This window comes from Malania oleifera, chromosome 8 (genome assembly GCF_029873635.1).
Source record: "Malania oleifera isolate guangnan ecotype guangnan chromosome 8, ASM2987363v1, whole genome shotgun sequence".
NCBI classification, from domain to species: domain Eukaryota; kingdom Viridiplantae; phylum Streptophyta; class Magnoliopsida; order Santalales; family Ximeniaceae; genus Malania; species Malania oleifera.
The window spans coordinates 31584544-31605240 of NC_080424.1; the positions used below are offsets into that span (position 1 = coordinate 31584544).

General features: G+C 36.2%; 1 protein-coding gene across 1 annotated transcript in view; it reads right to left on the minus strand.

Annotated features, from left to right (window-relative positions):
* LOC131161896 (ABSCISIC ACID-INSENSITIVE 5-like protein 3) overlaps nt 1–20697 on the minus strand; it is a 41554-nt gene that overhangs the window by 9735 nt on the left and 11122 nt on the right. Inside the window, exon 2 of the mRNA XM_058117915.1 lies at nt 6012–6083. Coding sequence (XP_057973898.1) covers nt 6012–6083 — 72 coding nt within the window. The remainder of the gene's footprint in view (nt 1–6011; nt 6084–20697) is intronic.

Genomic DNA, 20697 nt, shown 5'->3' on the forward strand with positions numbered 1-20697 from the left:
GAACCTTATACCAACTTGGATGCAGTACCTTTTACCGAGGAGCAATTAGAGCACCTATACAAATTGTTTCAATCTCCAAAATTGTCCTTAACCCCATCTTGTTCTTCGGTACAGAAGGGTAACCCTCTTGCTACTGCATTTTTAGTTGTTGTCCTAATTCTGTTCATTCTTGGATAATTGATTCCGGCGCAACTGATCATATGACTGGTTGCTCCAAATTGTTCTCATCCTATAGTCCGTGTGTAGGCAATAAAAAGGTCAAAATTGCAGATGATTCACCCTCGGTAATTGCCAAAATATGAACTATCAAACTCACTTCGTTGTTAACTCTCCATGATGTGCTCCACGTTCCAAATTTGTCTTACAATTTGTTGTTCATCAGTAAAATTACCACTGATCATCAATGTCAAATTAATTTTTACTCTTCTTATTGTGAGTTTTAGGAATTGACCACGGGGAGGATCATTGGCAGTGCTAAGGAAAAAGATGGACTCTATTATTTTGACGATGGACCTAACTTGAGTAGACAATGTCAAAGTACTTGCTCAAATTCTGTTTCTGTTTTCAAAGATAATGATATCATGTTATGGCCTTATAGGTTAGGCCATCCTAGTTATCAATATTTCGGAATAAAAATCCATCTTCTTTTCAGTGTGAGGTTTGTCAGTTTGCTAAACATCATCATGCATCCTTTTCCACCCAACCCTACAAACCAACTACACCATTTACTGTGATTCATAGTGATATCTGGGGCCCATCTAGAACATCTACGTATTCTTAAAAAAAATGGTTTGTGACTTTTATTGACGATCACACGAGATTAAGTTGGGGTTTTTTTATAAAGGAAAATTCTAAAGTGGAAAAAATTTTCAAAATATTTTACACTATGGTACAAACACAATTGCAAAAAAATATTCAAATATTGCGGAGTCATAATGGTTGAGAATATTTCAAAAACATTTTGGGCCAATTTTTCTTGAAAAAGGACTTGTTCATCAAAGCTCTTGTTTTGACACTCCGCAAAAGAATGGTTTGGCTGAAAGCAAAAACAAACACTTATTGGAAGTAGCTCGAGCATTGCTTTTTATCAATCAGATACCTAAATATCTTTGGGGTGACGCCGTTCTTACTACTACATATCTTATAAATAGAACGCCTAATAAGGTTTTAAGCTTTGAAACACCTTTTCAAGTTTTTCATAAGTTTTATCCAACAAATTGGCTATCTTCTTCTTTACCACTAAAGATATTTGGTTGTACCGTTCTTGTTCATATTCATAGTCATAATCGAGGAAAAATTGAACCCTGAGCCACAAAATGTGTGTTTGTTGTTTATGCTTCCACTCAAAAGGGGTACAAATGTTTTGAACCCATTTCCAAAAAAATGTTTGTTACCATGGATGTTACATTCTTTGAATTACATCCCTATTTTACGCCTCATCTTCAAGGGGGGATCCAAAACAAAGATTCGGCTGTGTTTCATGAATTTTTAGCAAACTGAAGACTCAAAAAATGATCCTTCTCCAACTTTGATTATTCAACCTGAAAACCCCTGCTTTTTTATTCCAGGAGAAATTGAGTCGAGTTTTCAAGATACTGAAAAGGAAGGTCTTCCTACAGTGACATATTATGGTGTTCATGATCCTATAATGACTAACGAAGGAGAAACAAAAAAAAACACCACAACGTTGGTACCATTTGACATTGTCTACTTGTGAAAAAGGACAACTCGAAAGAAAGGGTCTTCCAATCCTTTACACAGTCCAGAATCCGTAAACCCTCCAGGTAATGTCCTTACCAAGCCTTTACCTCATGTTCAGTCCATTTCATCTTCGAGTTCTGAGTCCTCTGGTTCTGAACCTGAGTCTGGTTCCAATCCCGATTTCGATGATTCAGAACTTCCCATTGCTGTCCAGAAGGGTGTGAGGTCTTGCACCCAACATCCATTGTCTAATTATGTGTCATATGAAAATCTCTCACCTGTTTTTCGTGCTTTTACCTCACAATTGTCTTGTATAGAGATTCCTAATACTATGCAGGATGCTCTTAAAATTTTTGAGTGGAAGGAGGCTGTCTTCGAGGAGATGAAAGCTCTCTAAAAAAATGGCATGTGGGAGTTAGTGATCTACCAAGAGAAAAGACAACTTTAGGGTGCAAATGGGTGTTTACAGTCAAGTATAAATCTGATGGCTCTTTAGAACGGCATAAAGCTCGATTGATCGCCAAGGGATTCACTCAGATCTATGGCACTGATTACTTGGAGACATTCGCCCCAATTGCAAAGCTAAACTTTGTAAGGGTTCTTTTGTCACTTGTAGCCAAATGTTTTAAAGGGCAAAGGCGTAAGGGGAGGTGTTTTACCCTCCGCGAGGCAAAGCTTAAGCCTTAAGGTGTTGAGGCGTAAGCATATTGTGACACTTTTTTTTTTAAATAATTAATAAATAAAATCAATTTATATATACTAAAAAAAGGTGAAAATTTTTAAAATAATAGAGAAAAATATATAAACATAATTTTTAAATATCATATTTAAGTTTTAACTAACATAAACATCATATATTAAAAAAATAAGCATGAGCCATAAGAAAAAGCCAAATTGAAAATGTCTCAAGATTCTAATTTCAAAGCCAGCTACAGCTAACAGTGGCAGAGAATACAAGTGGGTAAGAGGGTCGTGGAGAGAGGCGAGAGATTGTAGAGTGTCACTACAGAGAGACGACAGCTCCGAAGGGTTCGTCGAACGGAAAAAAATACGTCAGAAGGAGTCAATGGAGGCAGATTAGAGTTTGGAAGGGAACATCTACTTATTGGAGAGAGACAAGAAGCTTGGAGGAATCGTTGGAAGCAGCCGTTGAGTCATCGGAGAGAGAGGAGGTGCGGGAGGAATCTTCGGAGAGAGAGCAGAGGCTATTGTCGAGGAGAAGACTTGCTAGAGGCTTCGTCGAGGGAGCATAAATGAGGAAGCTTCGTGTGAGAGAGGTACGATAGGGCTTTCGATGCATTCTGGGTTTTGCCCTGTTTAATTTATGATATAAACCAAGAATCCTGAAAGGCGTACGCCTTGGCATTTGAGGTGTAAAATGGCGAGACTTTACACTTGAGGTGCATGCCTTCTCCCCTAAGGCGTACGCCTTTTAGGAATTACGCATTTCCACTACCGCCTTAGCGCGTTTTAGGCCCAAAACGTATAAAAGGCGCGTCTCAATAATGCCTTTTAAAACACTTCTTGTAGCTAATCGTGACTGGCCTCTGCAACAGTTGGACGTAAAAAATGCATTTCTTAATGGAGACCTGGAGGAAGAAGTGTACATGGATGCACCTCTAGGATTTGGTTAAAAGTTTGGCCCAAAGGTGTGTAAACTAAAGAAGTCCTTATATCGGTTAACACAGTCACCAAGAGCCTGGTTTTAGAAATTCACTTAGTTTGTTAAAAGTCAGGGGTATACTCAAGGGCAAGGTGATCATACGATGTTTATAAGACATTCACAGGATGGGAAGATAGCGATACTGATTGTGTATGTAGATGATATAATTCTTACTGGAGATGACGTACTTGAGATGAACCGATTGAAGACTTCCCTCTCATCAACATTTGAGATCAAGGACTTAAGATCTCTGAGGTATTTCCCTGGAATGGAGGTTGCTTGGTGGAAGAAAGGGATTGTTGTCTCCCAATGGAAGTATGTCGTTGACCTCCTTAAGGAGACCATGATGAGTGGTTGTAGGCCAGCAGACACTCCAATAGATCCCAAACAGAAACTTGGAGATGACAAGGAAGGTGATCCAGTGAATACAACTCGATATCAAAAGTTGGTGGGAAAACTAATTTACTTATCACATACACGACTCAATATTGCTTTTGCTGTGAGTTTGGTAAGCCAGTTTATGTATTCACCCTACGAGAAACATCTTGAAGCAGTTTATCGGATTCTCAGATACTTGAAAAGTACACCAGGCAAGGGTTTACTCTTCCAGAAGACCACACAGCAGAACATAGAGGCATACACTAATGCAGATTGGGCAGTCTCAGTTATTGACTAGAGATCCACGTCAGGATACTGTACTTATGTCTAGGAAAATATGGTCACATGGCAAAGCAAGAAACAAAATGTGGTTGCAAGGAGTAGTGCCGAAGCAGAATATAGGGCTATGGCTAATGGAGTTTGTGAGATGCTATGGCTGAAGAGAATTCTTGAAGAGCCGCGGATGCCGGTGAACATGCCAATGAAGTTGTATTGTGACAACAAAGCTACCATAAGTATTGCTCAAAATCCAGTACAACATGACCACACGAAGCATGTAGAGATTGACAGACACTTCAGAAAAGAGAAGATTGATAGTGGAGCTGTTTGCATGCCTTTTGTTCCTACTACTCAACAAATAGCCGATATCTTCACCAAAGGACTTTTCAGAACTAGCTTTGAGCTCTTTGTAAGCAAGTTGGGCATGATAGATATCTACGCTCCAACTTGAGGGGGGTGTCGGATTTATAGGGAATAAATTAGGAAATTCTATTTTTTAAAATCTGAACTTACTATTTCTGTTTCTAGTAGTTTCAGTTTCTTGTTTTCTAGCTTAGAGATCTGCTGATTTGATTTTCTGATTTTGTGGCCTTCCTAATTTGGTGGCCTTCAATAATAACAACAATGGTAAATTCATGACACAAGAAGGTTTTGAACTTTTTGAACAAAGATATTTAAGCTTGTCATTTTATTACAATGAAAATCACCTCATAATGCTCGCATGTGTGGGGAAGAATGGCTCTCTATTTTTATAAATGCTATAGAAACCTCCTGATATGAAATTTATGGGATCTCTTCCAAAAATGTAATGCACATACACAGAGGCTGGCACATCATCTTCTATACAAATATAAAGGGGATTGCCCCACTTTGATTTCCAATTTTTATTTTCCTAAAAATATCCCTATAAAAAAAAATATAATTTGAATAAAAGAAAACTAACAGCAATATAAAAAAAAAATATGAGTTAAATAACAGCAATATTAAAAAAAAACAATAATTATCATATAACCAATCTATAAGACCTCATATCTTACACATTAATATCCACAACCCATACTCTTTAAATATTTATATAGAAGGGATTCCTCCACTTCGGTCTCCACTTTTTATTTTCCTAAGATATCCCTATAAAAATATTAGTCAAGTAAATAAACTAATGGAAATGTAGAAAAATACTACATATTTTATTACTTATAAAAAGGTTTTTATTTACCTAAAATATCCCTATAGAAAAAATATAATATAAAGAAAACTAACAGCAATATAAGAGAATACTAAATATCATATAACTAATCTATAATGACTAATATCTTACACAATAATATCCCTAACTCATACTCTATAAATATTTATATAAAATGGATTCCTCCACTTTGGTCTCCACTTTTTGTTTTTATAAGATATCCCTATAAAATATTGGTTGTGTACATACATTAATAGAAATATAAGGAAATACTATCTATCCTATTACTAATCTGTGACTACTTATATTAAAATGTAAGTATCCATAACTAACTCATAACTAATTTGTAATTGCCTATAACTCTTTCTTTGGTTTATACTTCTGTAACATCTTAAAATATCACCGTCCACCAAATGCCATTGAAGAAAGAAATAGAAGAAAAATAAAAAAAATAAAGTAATTAATTTTATGAACGAATTAAATGAAGACATATTACATGTGCATTTATGGCTACATTAGCATATATAAAATACTAACATTATGGTGCATATAGTATTTTCAGAAGAACTAGCTCTAAGCACTTGTATTGAATTACACTGCCATGAAGTTCATAAATATTACAATGGTGCATACATTTTGTTTCAAGAAGAACCAGCTCTGAGCTCCAATATTGAACACAACACTGCCATGTTTATAAATATTACAATACGTTCTAATTTCTATAATCAAAATATGCACCAGTATATACAAGGGATGTAAAAATATAACATTTGTTCAATCCTCTGAGAAGCGAAATTATGGTACCTTTTGTTTATTAAGCCAACTATTTCTCTTCTTCAATTGCAACACTTCATGCTCCAACTGGTTGGTATAAGCCTATAATCACCAATCAAAAAGAAAAGATTTGAGATTAAACTTGTAGTGTTTCATTGATATGTAAATTGTTCTGCTAGCTTAAGGAGTCTTAATAAAAGAAAGGTTGATGATCTTACTTCTATGTTGAGTGTTGGATTTTTTTGTCCTTGTTGTAATATGTGGCTCATATGATTGAGTGGAAGGCATGTACAAAGAGAAAATATAAAGAAAACAGGAATGCTGACTTGCAGGAGGAAACTGTCGACGGTTTCCCTGTAACCGTCGAAGGCTTAGTTCAGATTCAGTGAAATAGTCAACAAATCTAAACCTATTACATCGACTATTTGCTCTCAATATTAAGTTGTTATGGTATCTCTGCAAACCGTCGACGGTTTTGCTCTCGATATTAAACCATCAACGGTATCTCTGCGAACCGTCAACGGTTTGGCTCGGTTGCTCAGCATTTGTTTTTAAATTTTGAATTGGGACGTTGGACGGGTTGGGTTTTGGAGGGAAAGCCTCCAGGAAACTTATAAATACATGTTGTACTATGTAACAAAGTGTCTTTGGACACAAGATAGTGAAAATCACATTGCCAATTGCTCTCGTGGATGTAGGCATTGCCAAACCACGTAATTCTCTGTGTCATTGTTATTGCTTTCATTATAATATGCGTGATTGTTGTTTTGTATAATTCATTGTTGGTTGCTGCGTTTGTAAGATCATTTTATTCCACTGTGCATTCAATTTTCACAATAAATTGGTATTAGAGCATTGTTGTAATGGCTTCTAAAACTTCTTCTGCAAACTTTGATGTTGTTAAGTTCGATGGAATGAGAAACTTCGGTTTATGGAAGGGAAGGTTTAAGGATCTGTTAGTGCAGCAAGGTATGGTGAAGGCATTATATGGAGTTCAACCGGAAAGCATGGATGAAACAAGTTGGAATGAATTGGAAGCGAAGGCAGTGGCGACTATCAGACTTTGTTTGGCCAATGACGTGTTGTATCACGTCATGAATGAGGAATCTCCTGCAGCTGTTTGGAAGAAACTTGAAAGTCGGTATATGTCTAAGTTTCTAACAAACAAATTATATCTTAAGCATAAGTTGTATTGGCTTAATATGGCAAAAGGTTCGGATTTTAACCAACACTTCAATGCATTCAATCAGATTGTAAGAGATTTGATGCATGTTGATGTGAAGTTCGAGGAGGAAGATAAGGTGCTGATGCTATTGAATCCCCTACCTGCGTCTCACACGTATGAGAACTTGGTTACTACTCTAACATGGGGCAAAGAAACCCTGAATTTGGAAGAGATAACAAGCGCACTACTGGGTTTTCATCAAAGAAAGAAGGCCAGCAATGAAATTTCACATGGTGAAGGGCTTGTGGTAAAGGGTAACCAGGAACGTGGGAGAAGCAAATTCCAGAATAGATCAAGTGGTAATAAGTCTCAGTCGCAGTCCAAGAAGACGAAGGATATTCGATGTTTTAGGTACGGAAAAAAGGGGCACATAAAATCGGAGTGTCCGTAAAGGAAGAAGGGGAATGCTGAAAATCAAGAGGGCTTTTCAAAATTAACAAATATAGTAGAAGAAGGAAACTTAGAAAGCAGTGATGGTGAAATGCTTTCAGTTTCATCGTGGTTAGATCGCCTCACGGATTCTTGGATCCTAGATTCGACGTGTTCTTATCACATAACGCCAAATAAAGAATGGTTCAGCACCTATAGGTCAGTTAATTTTGGTTCCGTTCTAATGGGAAATGATGTTGCATGAAAAATAATTGGAATATAAACATCAGAATTAAAATGTATGAAGGTGTTGTAAGAACATTATGTGATGTAAGACACATACCGGATCTATGGAAGAATTTGATTTCATTGGGCACTTTGGATTGTAACAGTCTTAGTTACAAGTCAGAAAGTGGAGTTATGAAGGTGTGTAAAAGCATTCTAACGGTGATGAAAGGGCAAAAGTTAGTAGGAAATATCTATGCACTTCTAGGCACTACAGTTGTAGGTGGAGCTACAGCCGTAGATTCTGAGTTAGATGACACTGTTTTGTGGCATATGCGGTTAGCGCATATGGGTGAGCATGGGATGAAGGAACTTCATAAGAGGAATCTTTTGAAGGGTATTAAAACATGCAGGCTGAATTTATGAAAGTTTTGTGTACTTGGGAAGCAGAATAGGGTGCAGTTCAAACTAGCCACTCACAAGATGGAAGGTATCCTTGACTACATTCATTTAGATGTTTGGGGGCCGCTGAGAGTAGCATCACGGGGTAGACATATGTACTTTGTGAGTTTTATTGATGATTACTCACAGAAGTTCTAGGTGTACTTCTTGAGGCACAAGTCAGAGACGTTTGCAGGTTTAAGTTGTGGAAAGTTGAGGTAGAAAACCAGATTGGGAGGAGAATTATATGCCTCAGGTTAGATAATGGGACTGAGTATGCTGATTCGAGGTTCATAGAGTTCTGTGAGCAGCATGGCATAAGGAGACATTTCACAATTCGTCGGACATCACAACAAAATGGTGTGGCTGAAAGGATGAACTGAACTATGGCTGAGAGAGCTCGGTGTCTCAGGTTGATTGTAGGGCTAGCGAAGAACTTCTGGGCTGAGGCAATTAGTATAGCATGTTTCTTGGTAAATCGATTGCCAAGGGCATCACTAGAGGGGAAAGTTACTGAGGAGGTATGGACAGGTAATGTAGTAGACTACTCCAGTTTGAGGGTATTCGGTTGTCCAGCTTATGTGCACTTTTCTAGTGAGGAGAGATCAAAGCCTGATGCAAAGTCTATACGCTGCATTTTTTGGGGGTATTAGAAAGGTGTAAAAGGGTTCAAGTTGTGGGATCCAATGGCAAACAAGGTGGTGATCAGTAGAGAAGTGATTTTCAATGAGAAAGCCACGGTGAAGCGTACTCAGGAGCAAGATGAAGAGAAACAGAAGCCAGAAAAGTGGAGCAGAGATGAGCATGTTGTGCAGATGGAGTTAGAAACTTAGGGCAATGATGACAGTATTTAGAATGCAGGGAGTTCTAGCTCGGGAAACCAATAGGGTGACAATATTGCTACACACAGACCCAGACGCACTATTAAGCCATCGCTCAGGTATGGATTTGATGATCTGGTGTCTTATGCTCTCATTACTAGCTGCAAGGATCCAACTACTTTTCAAGAGACGGGTTCTATGGTGGAGGAAATAAAGTCATTGCATAAGAACCAGACGTGGGATTTGGTGGGACTTCCAGAAGGGAAAAGGGCGATAGGTTGCAAGTGGGTGTATAGGAAGAAGGAAGCAATTTCAGAAAAGGAAGAAGAGAAGCTCAAAGCACGGTTAGTAGCAAAGGGTTACTCACAAAAGAAAGGGGTTGATTATGATGAAATCTTCTCCTTTGTGGTGAAGCACATTTCCATCAGGATAGTTTTGGGATTAGTGGTGCATCATGATATGCAATTGGAGCAAATGGATGTAAAAACAGAGTTTCTCCATGGTGATTTAGAGGAGCAGATTTATATGGTACAGCCAAAAGGGTTCAGTCAACCCGGATAGGAGCATTTGGTTTGTAAACTGAAGAAGTCACTTTACGGGCTGAAACAGTCTCCAAGAAAATGGTACAAACTTTTTTACTCCTATATGATCCGGATAGGCTATAGGAGGTGTGAGTATGATTGTTGCGCGTATGTAAAGAATCTTGATGATGGTTCTCTCATTTTCTTGTTGCTTTATGTTGATGACATGCTAATTGTTGCGAAAGATATAACTGAGGTAAATCAGTTGAAGACTGTTGAATGAAGAGTTCAATATGAAAGATCTTGGTGCAGCTAAGAAGATACTCGGGATGGAAATTCGCAGGGACAGAACTACAGGGAGATTGTGGTTATCTCAAGGCGATTATGTGGAAAAGGTGTTGGAGAGGTTTAGCATGGCTGATGCAAAACCAATAAGTACACCATTAGCGAATCACTTTAAATTGTCTACCGCTCAATGCACAAGGATGGATGATGATATCCGTGACATGTTAAAGGTCCCCTATGCTAGTGAAGTGGGATGTTTAATGCATACAATGGTATGTACAAGGCCGAACATGGCACAAGTTGGCAGTGTGGTAAGTAAGTTCCTTTCAAATCCAGGTAGACAACATTGGGATGTCGTCAAATGGATTTTCAAATACTTAAAAGGTACTTCTCACTATGGCATCATGTTCGGCAAGCAATAGAGAAATTCGTCAGTTGTGGGTTATGTTGATGCAGATTATGCAGGGGATCTAGATGACAGGAGGTCTACAACAGGGTATGTGTTCACCCGTGTGGGAGGACCCATTTGTTGGAGGTCCATGGTACAATCTCTGGTCGCATTATCAACAACTGAGTCGGAGTATATGGCTGCCAAGAAAGCATTGTGGCTTATTGGTTTAGTCAAGGAGCTAGGCATATAGCAAGGTGGAGTTGAGTTGCATTGTGATAGTCAGAGTGTCATCTATTTGGTGAAGAACCAAGTGTATCATGCAAGAACCAAACATATAGATGTGACGTTCCACAAGAGCCGGGAGTTGGTTTCTTCAGGTGAACTTGTGCTTGAAAAAATTCACACTTCTGAGAACGTAGCAAATATTTTGACAAAGTCGGTTACCACAAATAAGTTCAAGCATTGCTTGAACTTGCTAAATGTCTCCAGTTATTAGATGGGAGACGATCCCAACCTAATGTCCCAAGGTCAAGGTGGAGCAGCGGATTTATATTTTCAATTTTCTCCTAAGGGGAGTATATTCGCTAAGGTGGAGATTGTTGTAATATGTGGCTCATATGATTGAGTGGGAGGCATGAACAAAGAGAAAACATGAAGAAAACAAGAATGCTGACTTGTAGGAGGAAACCGTCGACGATTTCCTTGTAACCATCGACAGTTTGGTCCAGATTCAGTGAAATAGTCAACGGTTTTGAACCTGTTACATCGATTGTTTGCTCTCAGTATTAAACCATTGACGGTATCTCTACAAACCGTCGACGGTTTGGCTCAATTACTCAGCGTTTGTTTTCAAATTTTGAATTGGGACGTTGGATAGGTTGGGTTTTGGAGAGAAAGCCCTCGGGAAACATATGTTGTACTACGTAACAAAGTGTCTTTGGACACAAGATAGTGAAAATCACATTGTTGATTGCTCCCGTGGATGTAGGCATTGCCGAGCCACGTAATCCTTTGTGTCATTGTTATTGCTTTCATTATAATCTGCGTGATTGTTGTTCTGTATATTTCACTATTGGTTGCTGCATTTGTAAGATCGTTTTATTCCGTTGTGCATTAGGGAGGGGGGGGGGGGAGGTGCTCAGGTCTAGTTAGGGGATTCTTCGGGTTTTTTTATTCTAAATCTTTTCTTATTCATCTTTTCAAACTTGCAATCCCTAGTCCTTTTCCTTTTTATCATGTCATTTGAAGGCTAAGGTTCCTTTAAGGTTCAGAATTTCATTTGAACCCTAACTCTGAACAAAATTAATACAAATGATTGTTACAGATAAAGAGGACCTATAAGGCTCTCAACCTAAATATATATATATATATATGAACACCTTTTTCATTATCGCAAAGTGGTGAGACAGCTTTGGAATGCCCTTTTCACCTGTTTTAAAGAAGCATGGGTGGATCCACAGAAAGTGTATGAGTTTTACCAGTGAGATACAAGGTTTTTTCTAGGAATAGAATTGCAAAATGTGCATGAGTTCTACCGGTGAGGTATCGGGGTTTAGGTAGGAGTAGAAGAGGAAGGGCTTTTTGGGTTTATGCAGTTGTCTTTTGGATTATGTGGCTCCAGAGGAACATGAGGATATTCAAAGCTCAGTCACATTCTTCTTTGTTGTGGAATACAGTTAAATTTGTTGCTTCTTTTTGGATATATCATTTGGAGTTTTTGGGGGGATATTGTTGTCTAATCTTCAAAGTGATTGGAGGGCAGCATTATTGTGATTAGTTATTTCACGGAGCACTAGTGAATTGACATATATATATATATATATATATATATATATGTGTGTGTGTGTGTGTGTGTGTGTGTGTGTGTGTGTGTGTGTGTTGGGGGCAGTTACCCCTACTGAGACGTTGAAAAAATAGAGGCTTTTAAAAGAAATTCAAAATTTGTCCCCACTAAAGTATATATTTATGCTCCCACCTTAAGATTCCAATAAAGAAAATGAAGGTATTTATGTAAATTATTAAATGTTTATAAACAAAAAATTTTAAAATTTTTATCTTATTTAAAAAAATTTAGGTTTGTCTCTACTCTTCAATGTCCTGTTAGCCCTCTCTTGTGTAATTTTATTATTCACCTACTTTTCTCATAAGAAATGTTTTCTTTTTATACTAGTATTCAGATGATATTCTAGAAAATATTTTCTTTCCATATCCTTTTGACAAAAGTATGCTAGAAATAGTTTATAATTATATTAAATGTGACAGCGTGCTGTATTTCTTTAAGGGGTATAAAAAGTATTTATGTATGTGTCATGTATTACATTGGCATGTTGAATCTATCTTGAATCCTTCACTAACTCCTCATCCTGATTCAGAGTAAAAATTCTCTCCTCATTCACTTGTTGACATAGGCTTTTAAATTGAAATTATGTAAATCTTGGTATTTTTTTTGTGGTATTTTTTTAATATTATTTATCTTATATATTTTATAGTTGCATTGATTTGGATACTGATTGTAACAATCTATATGTATGTATGTATGTATGTATACATATGTATTGCCTCATTGAACAAAGCTTCTAGGTCTACAACTTTCGTAGAGGATGTCTTTTCTTCGTCCACTATACTTTTGTTTAGTTATGAATGGATTTTTTTGTTATCTAAAAAGAAACTCTAGTAGCATTGTATATACAGATATGGAGTGAAGTCCCCAACTAACTCAATCCAGTCAGATAGTTCATCATTTTCTATTAAACTCATATAGACTAAAGAATTTTGGGTACACTACTTAGTTGGTGTTTCGAGCTAGCCACATGAGAAGTGGCCCACACCCTATCAAAGGGTGTTTGGCTTGACCTTTTTTCTTACAAAGTATGTCTTAGATGGGAGCCTATACATTTATTTAAGAACATGAGGCAAACTAAGAGAGAGAGAGAGAGAGAGAGAGAGAGAGAGAGAGGAAGAGGTATCATCTTCCACACAAGGAGGATTTTTCAACAAAAGGATTTCTTGGGTCAATGATTAAGGCACATGGGTTGTTCTACTCCATTATTCTCTACAAGGGTGTTTAGTTCTTCCAACATTGAGATTGCTCTCCATGAAAGTGGGTAATCAGTTTCTTTTTGGAAGAATGGACTTGTTGTGGCATACCACATAAGATACCCCCAACCCCCCGCCCCCTTTTAAAATTGGGAGGAAGTCTCAAAAAGAGGGTTTGAACCATGGACCTCTCCAAAGGGGGACAAGACTTGAACTACTGCACCAAACCCCAAGTTCATCAATTTTGTAAAATACTACTTTGAATATTTCTTGTAGTGTGTTTTCTTGAAGTTTTGTTGTCATGTACTCTCCATTTACACTGATTAGTTTAGTTTATTCACATGTTAGCACTACATAGTCTCTCCTCTTAGAAGGGATTTCTACGTAAATGTTGATGTCCTAAGTTTCATATTTATTTTATTTTGCTATTTCTATTGTTTTATTTTTTTTTAATTATTTATTGGGCTCATGATTATTATCCATAACTTGCTTGGATGGGCAAGGAAACACTTTCCAACAAGTGGTATCAAAGCAACATTTGGTGCTGACTAGTTATTTGATAAAATTTTCAAGTGAGCTATAGAGACGAATACAATTAGGATGTTGAGCGTCAATTGTATGAATTTGAGAACATGGAAAAGCAAGACGTTAGACTTGCTTTATTGAAAGGATGAAATCCCAAAGAGGGTGATGATACCAAGTCTAAATATGTGTCCAATGAGAAGTGGAAGCTCAACAATCAATAATGCACTGGTTTCATTCAACAATAGTAGATGATAATGTTTATCACCAAGTGGAGAATGATGGATGTAGAGCAAGTTGGACCATGTGTAGATTGTTCTTGGAGGCTAATTTAGAAGACCTGGATTAAGAAATTAGTGGGTTCTCAATACATTCAAGAATAATTAATTAAGATTATGTTTACGTGGAGGCTTGTTGTCAATATGTCTATTGGGTATTTTATTTACTCATTGAGGAGATTTATTTAGTCATTTTTTTATTTATTTTATTTATTTTTAATTTCGTAGGTTGTATTGTTGTAAGGATTTTTTTAGTAATTTGCAATATGGAAGCTAACGTGAGTTTTCCCTATCATATTCTTAGGAAACCCTTAGGCCCCATTAGGAAATTGGAAACCAATAAGGAAAAGAAAATATGAAGAAATTCACTTTTTCATGCTTGATTATCAAGGATAGTGAGAAAGAAAATAAAAACATACCAAATCAATGAAAAAAAATTTGATTTTGCACATCATTAGCATTTAATTTTTCATATTATTCGTATTAGAACAAATTTTCATTTTTAGTATTTGATATAAGAGAAAATACATAGGAAAATGAATTTCCTTCCTTTCTTTCTTTTCTCTACCCCAAAAAAAAAAATCCTCAATCTGAATTGACCCTTAGTGTCAAGGGTCCTTGACATCACGGGCACCATGATTTCATGAGCCTATGTGGCAAAAGCAGAGATGGGAACACAGTATGGATCCACCCGTATCCTCGCATCTTGCGCGACATGGGCTGCAATGATCATTGATTCGTGCTATAACATCACTCTATATTCTTATCCTCCGTGTTCTCTATCTCCTTTCTTTTCTCTTCGATGCTACATCATTTGGTATAAGAGCAACATCATTCCACCAACTCTTCTTCCATTGCAGTCCTCCGTATCCAATGCTCTGGCCTCATTCTATCTTTCTTGTCCTTGGGTTCTTTCCTTTGAACCAACTGCAACCTTCCTCCACTCAAACATCAACACAGTCTCCCTTCTTCCCTTCCCACAAACCTTTCTTCCTAATCCCTCTCTTAAATATCATTTGTCATTCCCTTTTGTCTCCACAGTCAGTGCAGAATTCATAAAAAAAAAAATTGTCTCACAGTAACCACTCCAATTTTCACGAGACAACTAGCACCATCAAATAGTAATGGAATCTAAGAAAGCGCCAAGTGCCTTGCGCATCAACTTCTATGAGTAGAGCTGCAAACCAGAGATTTTCCCTTTTTTTTATTAATTGAAAGCTGACAATCAATCTTCTAGACTACACAATAAGATGTAACTCATTTTTTATTCCCCATCCCTTCATATCCTTATCACAATTTGAACAAGAGATCTCCAACATGAAAATTTCTAAGCTTTAATTTATGGAGGTTGCAAACCCCTTTCCATATTTATCCATTTGTATCGTCTTATCAACCACTTCTTCATTTAAATAACCCAATCCTTTTTTTTTTCTATTTGCAAGCACAATTAAACAAAAAACAGCCTTTGCATCAAACAACTCATTCTTTCATTGAGCATGCCAAGTTCAACCTCATTAAATCAAGAAATTATTAGATTAGGCCTCCCAAACACATCATGTTTTAAACAACCAATCATATGTGTGGATTTTGAATGATTTTGATTGATTTTAAAAAGTTCGGCATAAATGATAATTTTTAATTCAAAATCAATCAAGATTCACGGATATGATTGGTTGTCTAAAACATGGTGTGGTTAGTTGATCTAACCTAATAATTTCTCCATTAAATACAACCATATCAACTCACTCTTGCCATGTCATCAGCCACATCATAAAAAATGTGATCAAGCCTGCCATATCAGCATATTACACCATATTATACACAACCCTTAATTCGAATTGCCTGCCTAATATCTAGGTTCCAATTTCACTTTTGTTACCTTTCTAACAAAATATTTTGAAATTTCAATAATATTTCAAAAAATTTTATTCACTTTCTCTGAAACCTTCATCCATTTCTTTATAAGAGCTCTTCTCTACTCTTAGATCATTCAAAAAATGAAAAAACAAAGGAAGTCAAAATAAAATATAGCTGCAAAGAAAAAAGAAATTCCAACATGGTGACAAATTATTGGAAGAAGGGAAGTCATGTCATTTGCTTATGTGTGGAGAAAATATTTGCAAAATTGCCATTCTTAGAAAACACCTTGTGAATGTCATTTCCAGAAATCATGTCACTTGTATGCAGCTTCATCCCAAACCTCACACATAACAGTAATTTACATGTGTGTGAAAGGTATTGAGTTTGTGTCCAAATGGGTGACTATTTTGATCATGTTTGTTATGATATTATACCCATGAATGTTGGCAATGTGTTCCCCAATTCTTCTTGAGTGGATGATTTGAGTGTGACTCGAGGGCATGAGAATATATATGTTATTTCACTATATGGTAAGAAGATTATTTTGAAGCTTGAAAAAGAAAATCTAGCAATATTGATCATTTTAAAGTTACATAACTTAAAGACACTACAAACAAGGAAATGCATGTGCTTGAAGATGTCCAAAATATTCAAAGCATCCCTATTATTGAGTTCATCATTCCTAATGTGTTCTTATTGATGCCGGTTCTCAATTCAACTCTTTCCTTTCTTTGGCGCTCCAAAAGGAACATAGCACCAACTTTCAAGTCCTGTTTTTTATTTTACATGTCAAAATTTGAGGCCAAATTTTTCCAACAGCCAGAGATTTGATGTAGAACAAGAAGCTAGACCATGGGTAGGTCCTTGTTGAAGGTTGATTCAGAAGAATTGGATTAAGGAGTAACTCAATCCTTAGCCCAATAGATTTATAAGTAATTAATTAAGATTAGGTTTATCTATGGGATCATTTCCATTTTTGTGCCTTAGGGGGTTTTTTGTTTAATTAGTACAGGGATTTATTTGTAATTTTATTTATTCTAGATTTTCTATATATCAACGCATTATATTGTTGTAGGGAGTTTTTATAGTGAATTTGAAATCTAGAAGTTACTGTGAGGGTTTTCTTTTCTTTTTGGATAAAACCAAGAAAATTTCATTAATTGGAAAAGAATTAACACAAGGGAGAATGAGACATCTCCCGAAAAGATCTAGAAGAAACTAGGAAAAAAGACAACTAAAAATGACAAAAAGAGAATAGATCTACAAGCCAGCATGGTCCTCCAATCTCTTTGTAACTCCTAGTGCTATGATGAACCAGCCCTATATGAATACATAGGCCAGCCCCATATGACTGCTTCACAATAAATCTCTCATTCAAGATCCCATTCAATAAAGGAGTACTTGTTTTCCCATGCCTTGGTTTAACATATATATGCTACACAATACATCATTAGTGCTTATGCTCCTCAAGTTGGCTTAGCAGAAAATCTTAAGAGACAATTTTGGGAAGATATGGATAGTATTATACAAGACATACCAGGGACTGAGAAAATATTTATAGGAGGAGATCTGAATGGACACGTTGGAAGGGATAATAAAAATTATGAAAGGATACATAGAGGATATGGATATGAAGACAAAAATGAGCCTGGGGAGATGATCTTACTTTGCTATGTCATATGATTTTAGTATAATGAATACTTGCTTTAAGAACAGAGAAGAACACTTAATAGCCTTTAAAAGTGGACAAAATAGAAGTCAAATAGATTTTTTTTTAACTAGGAGGGTAGATCGTTTATCATGCAAGGATTGTAAAGTTATTCCGAATGAAAGTCTAACCACACAACTTAGAGTCTTAGTGTTAGATATATGTATTAAAAAATGGAAGAAAAAACTAGTGTAAGAGAACTGGATGGTGGAACCTAAAAGGATAAAATATAATAAAATTTAAAGATAAAGTGATCAAATATGGGGATTGGACTATAGAGGATGGGATAGATACAAATACTCTTTGGAGTAGACTAGCTAGCTCTATTAAAAAGATAGCAAAAGAGATTTTAGGTGAATCAAGGAAAGATTCTCAAATAGCAAAGAAAGTTGGTGGTGGGATAAAGATGTACAAAAAACCATAAAGACAAAAAGAATTTGGTATAAAACGTGGCAAAAATGTAGAAACGGGGATAACTTTGAAAAGTATAAGGAGGCAAGAAAAGATGCAAAAAAGGTCGTTAGTGAAGCTAAATATAGATCATTTAATAGTTTGTATGATAGATTAGGAACAAAAGAAGGGGTAAGAGATATATTTAAACTTGCTAAAGCTAGAGAAAGAAAGAGTAAGGACTTAGGAAATGTAAAATGTATAAAAAGTGAGTATGATATTGTCTTGGTTAAGGAGGAAGACATTAAAGAAAGATGGTGAAGTTACTTTAGTAAGTTGTTTAATGAAAACCAAATAGAAGGCTTAAACTTAAAATTGTCAAATGAGGAAAAGATTAAAAATATGAGATTTATTTGCAAAATTAGAGTTAACGAAGTTAAGTTTGGACTAAAAAAGATGAAAAATGGGAAAGCTATGGGACCAGATAATATCTCAATTGAAGTTTGGAAATGCTTAGGTGATAACGGAATTATATGGTTAACTAATTTATTTAATACAATTATAAAAACTAAGAAAATGTCAAATGAATGGAGGAAAAGCACTTCAATACCTATATACAAAAATAAAGGAGATATTTAAAATTGTAATAACTATCGTGGAATTAAACTTATGAGTCATACAATGAAACTATGGGAAATGGTAGTTGAACAAAGATTAAGGTTAGGAATGAAGGTCTCAGAAAATTAATTTGGTTTTATGCTTGGGAGATCTACCATAGAAACTATTTATATTTTAAGAAGATTAATGGAAAAGTTTAGGGAAAAGAAGAGGGACTTGCATATGATATTTATTGACCTTGAGAAAGCATATGATAGGATTCCTAGGGAAGTTCTATGGTGGGTTTTAGAAAAAAAGGTGTATGTAGTAGGTATACCGATGTCATTAAGGATATGTACGATGGAGTAATGACTAGTGTAAGGACTATAGATGGAGAAACTAGAGAATTTCCAATCACCATAGATGTACATCAAGGATCTGCTTTTAGGTCCTTATCTTTTCGCTTTAATGATGGACCAATTGACTAAGAGTATTCAAAAGGAGGTTCCATGGTGTATGGTGTTTGTAGATGATATTGTATTAATTGATGAAACTAGGGACAGAGTAGAAGCTGAGTTAGATTTATGGAGAGAAGCTTTGGAATCTAGAGGCTTTTGGATAAGTAGAAATAAGACAGAATATATGAAATATAATTTTAGTAATGATAGGAGGAATATTGGAGACAAAGTTAAACTTGATGATGAAGAAATAAATAGCACTTATAGATTTCGATACCTTGGATCTATTATGCAAGCTAAAGGAGAAATTGAAGATGATGTGATGCATAGAGTTAAAGCGGGTTGGGTAAAATGGAGAAGTGCTTCAAGTGTGCTCTGTGATTGCATAAAATTGAAAGGGAAGCTTTATAGGACAGCTATAAGACCAACTATGCTATATGGATCGGAATGTTAGGCGACCAAGAAACATAATATCCAAAAAGTAAAAGTTGCCGAGATGAGAATGCTCAGATGGATGAGTGGTATAACATTGAAATATAAATTAAGGAATGAACATATTCACGGTGAGTTAGGTGTAACTCCTGTAGAAAATGAGATAAGGGAGGGACGACTCAGACGGTATGGACACTTGCAATGTAGGCCACATAGTGCACCAGTGAGGAAGAGTGAGTTAGTTACTATGGGAGCAGTAGAAGGGGTAAGGGTAGACCTAAAATAACTTGGGAGTAGATAGTGAGTAAGGATTTAATATCCTTGAATCTATCAAAAGAAATGGTACATGATCGCATAAATTGGCGGAAAAAGATTCATATAGCCGACCCCACCTAGAGGGACTAAGGCTTGGTTTTGTTGTTGTTGTATATCTGGGTGCCTTTCTGGGTCTTTGTCAGGTGAGTCCAAGAGCATAACATCTTAGAAGCTCTTGTATTCTATCTCTTCCCAAAAATTCTCTTGCCATCTTTGCCCGTGGATGTAGACTATAAGTCGAACGGCGTAAATCTTGTGTATCTTGTGAATATTTTCTTGTATTTTTTGTTTATTGCTCACTTATTTTCTCAATTGTCATACTTATCGATCCTAACAAGTGGTATCAAATCCAGGTTCCCAATGGCTTCAACATTGTATGATATTGAGAAATTTGATGGTTCCAATAGTTTTAATCTTTGGCAAGTAAAAATATGTGTTGTCTTGACCCAAAAGGGTTTCATGAAAGCATTGTTGGGAAAAGAGAAAATGCTGAGTACTTTGACAAATGATTAGAAGGATGAGATGGATGAAAAGCTTTGACAGCAATCCGTTATGCCTTTCCTAAGATAAGTCCCTCTCAGAAAAAGTCGCTGCCAGTTTACAGTTTAAATTGGAGTCGTTGAACATGAGAAAAGTCCCTCACCAATAAATTGTATTTGAAGCACCACTTTTATATGCTGCAGATGGTAGAAGGTATATCCATGAAAACCCACTTAGATGAATCCAATTCCATTAATATAGATTTGAATTCAATTGATGTCAAAATTGAAGAAGATTGAGATCAAGCCCTTTTATTGTTATATTCCTTACGCCTTTCTTAAAAGCATTTTAGAGAAACCTTC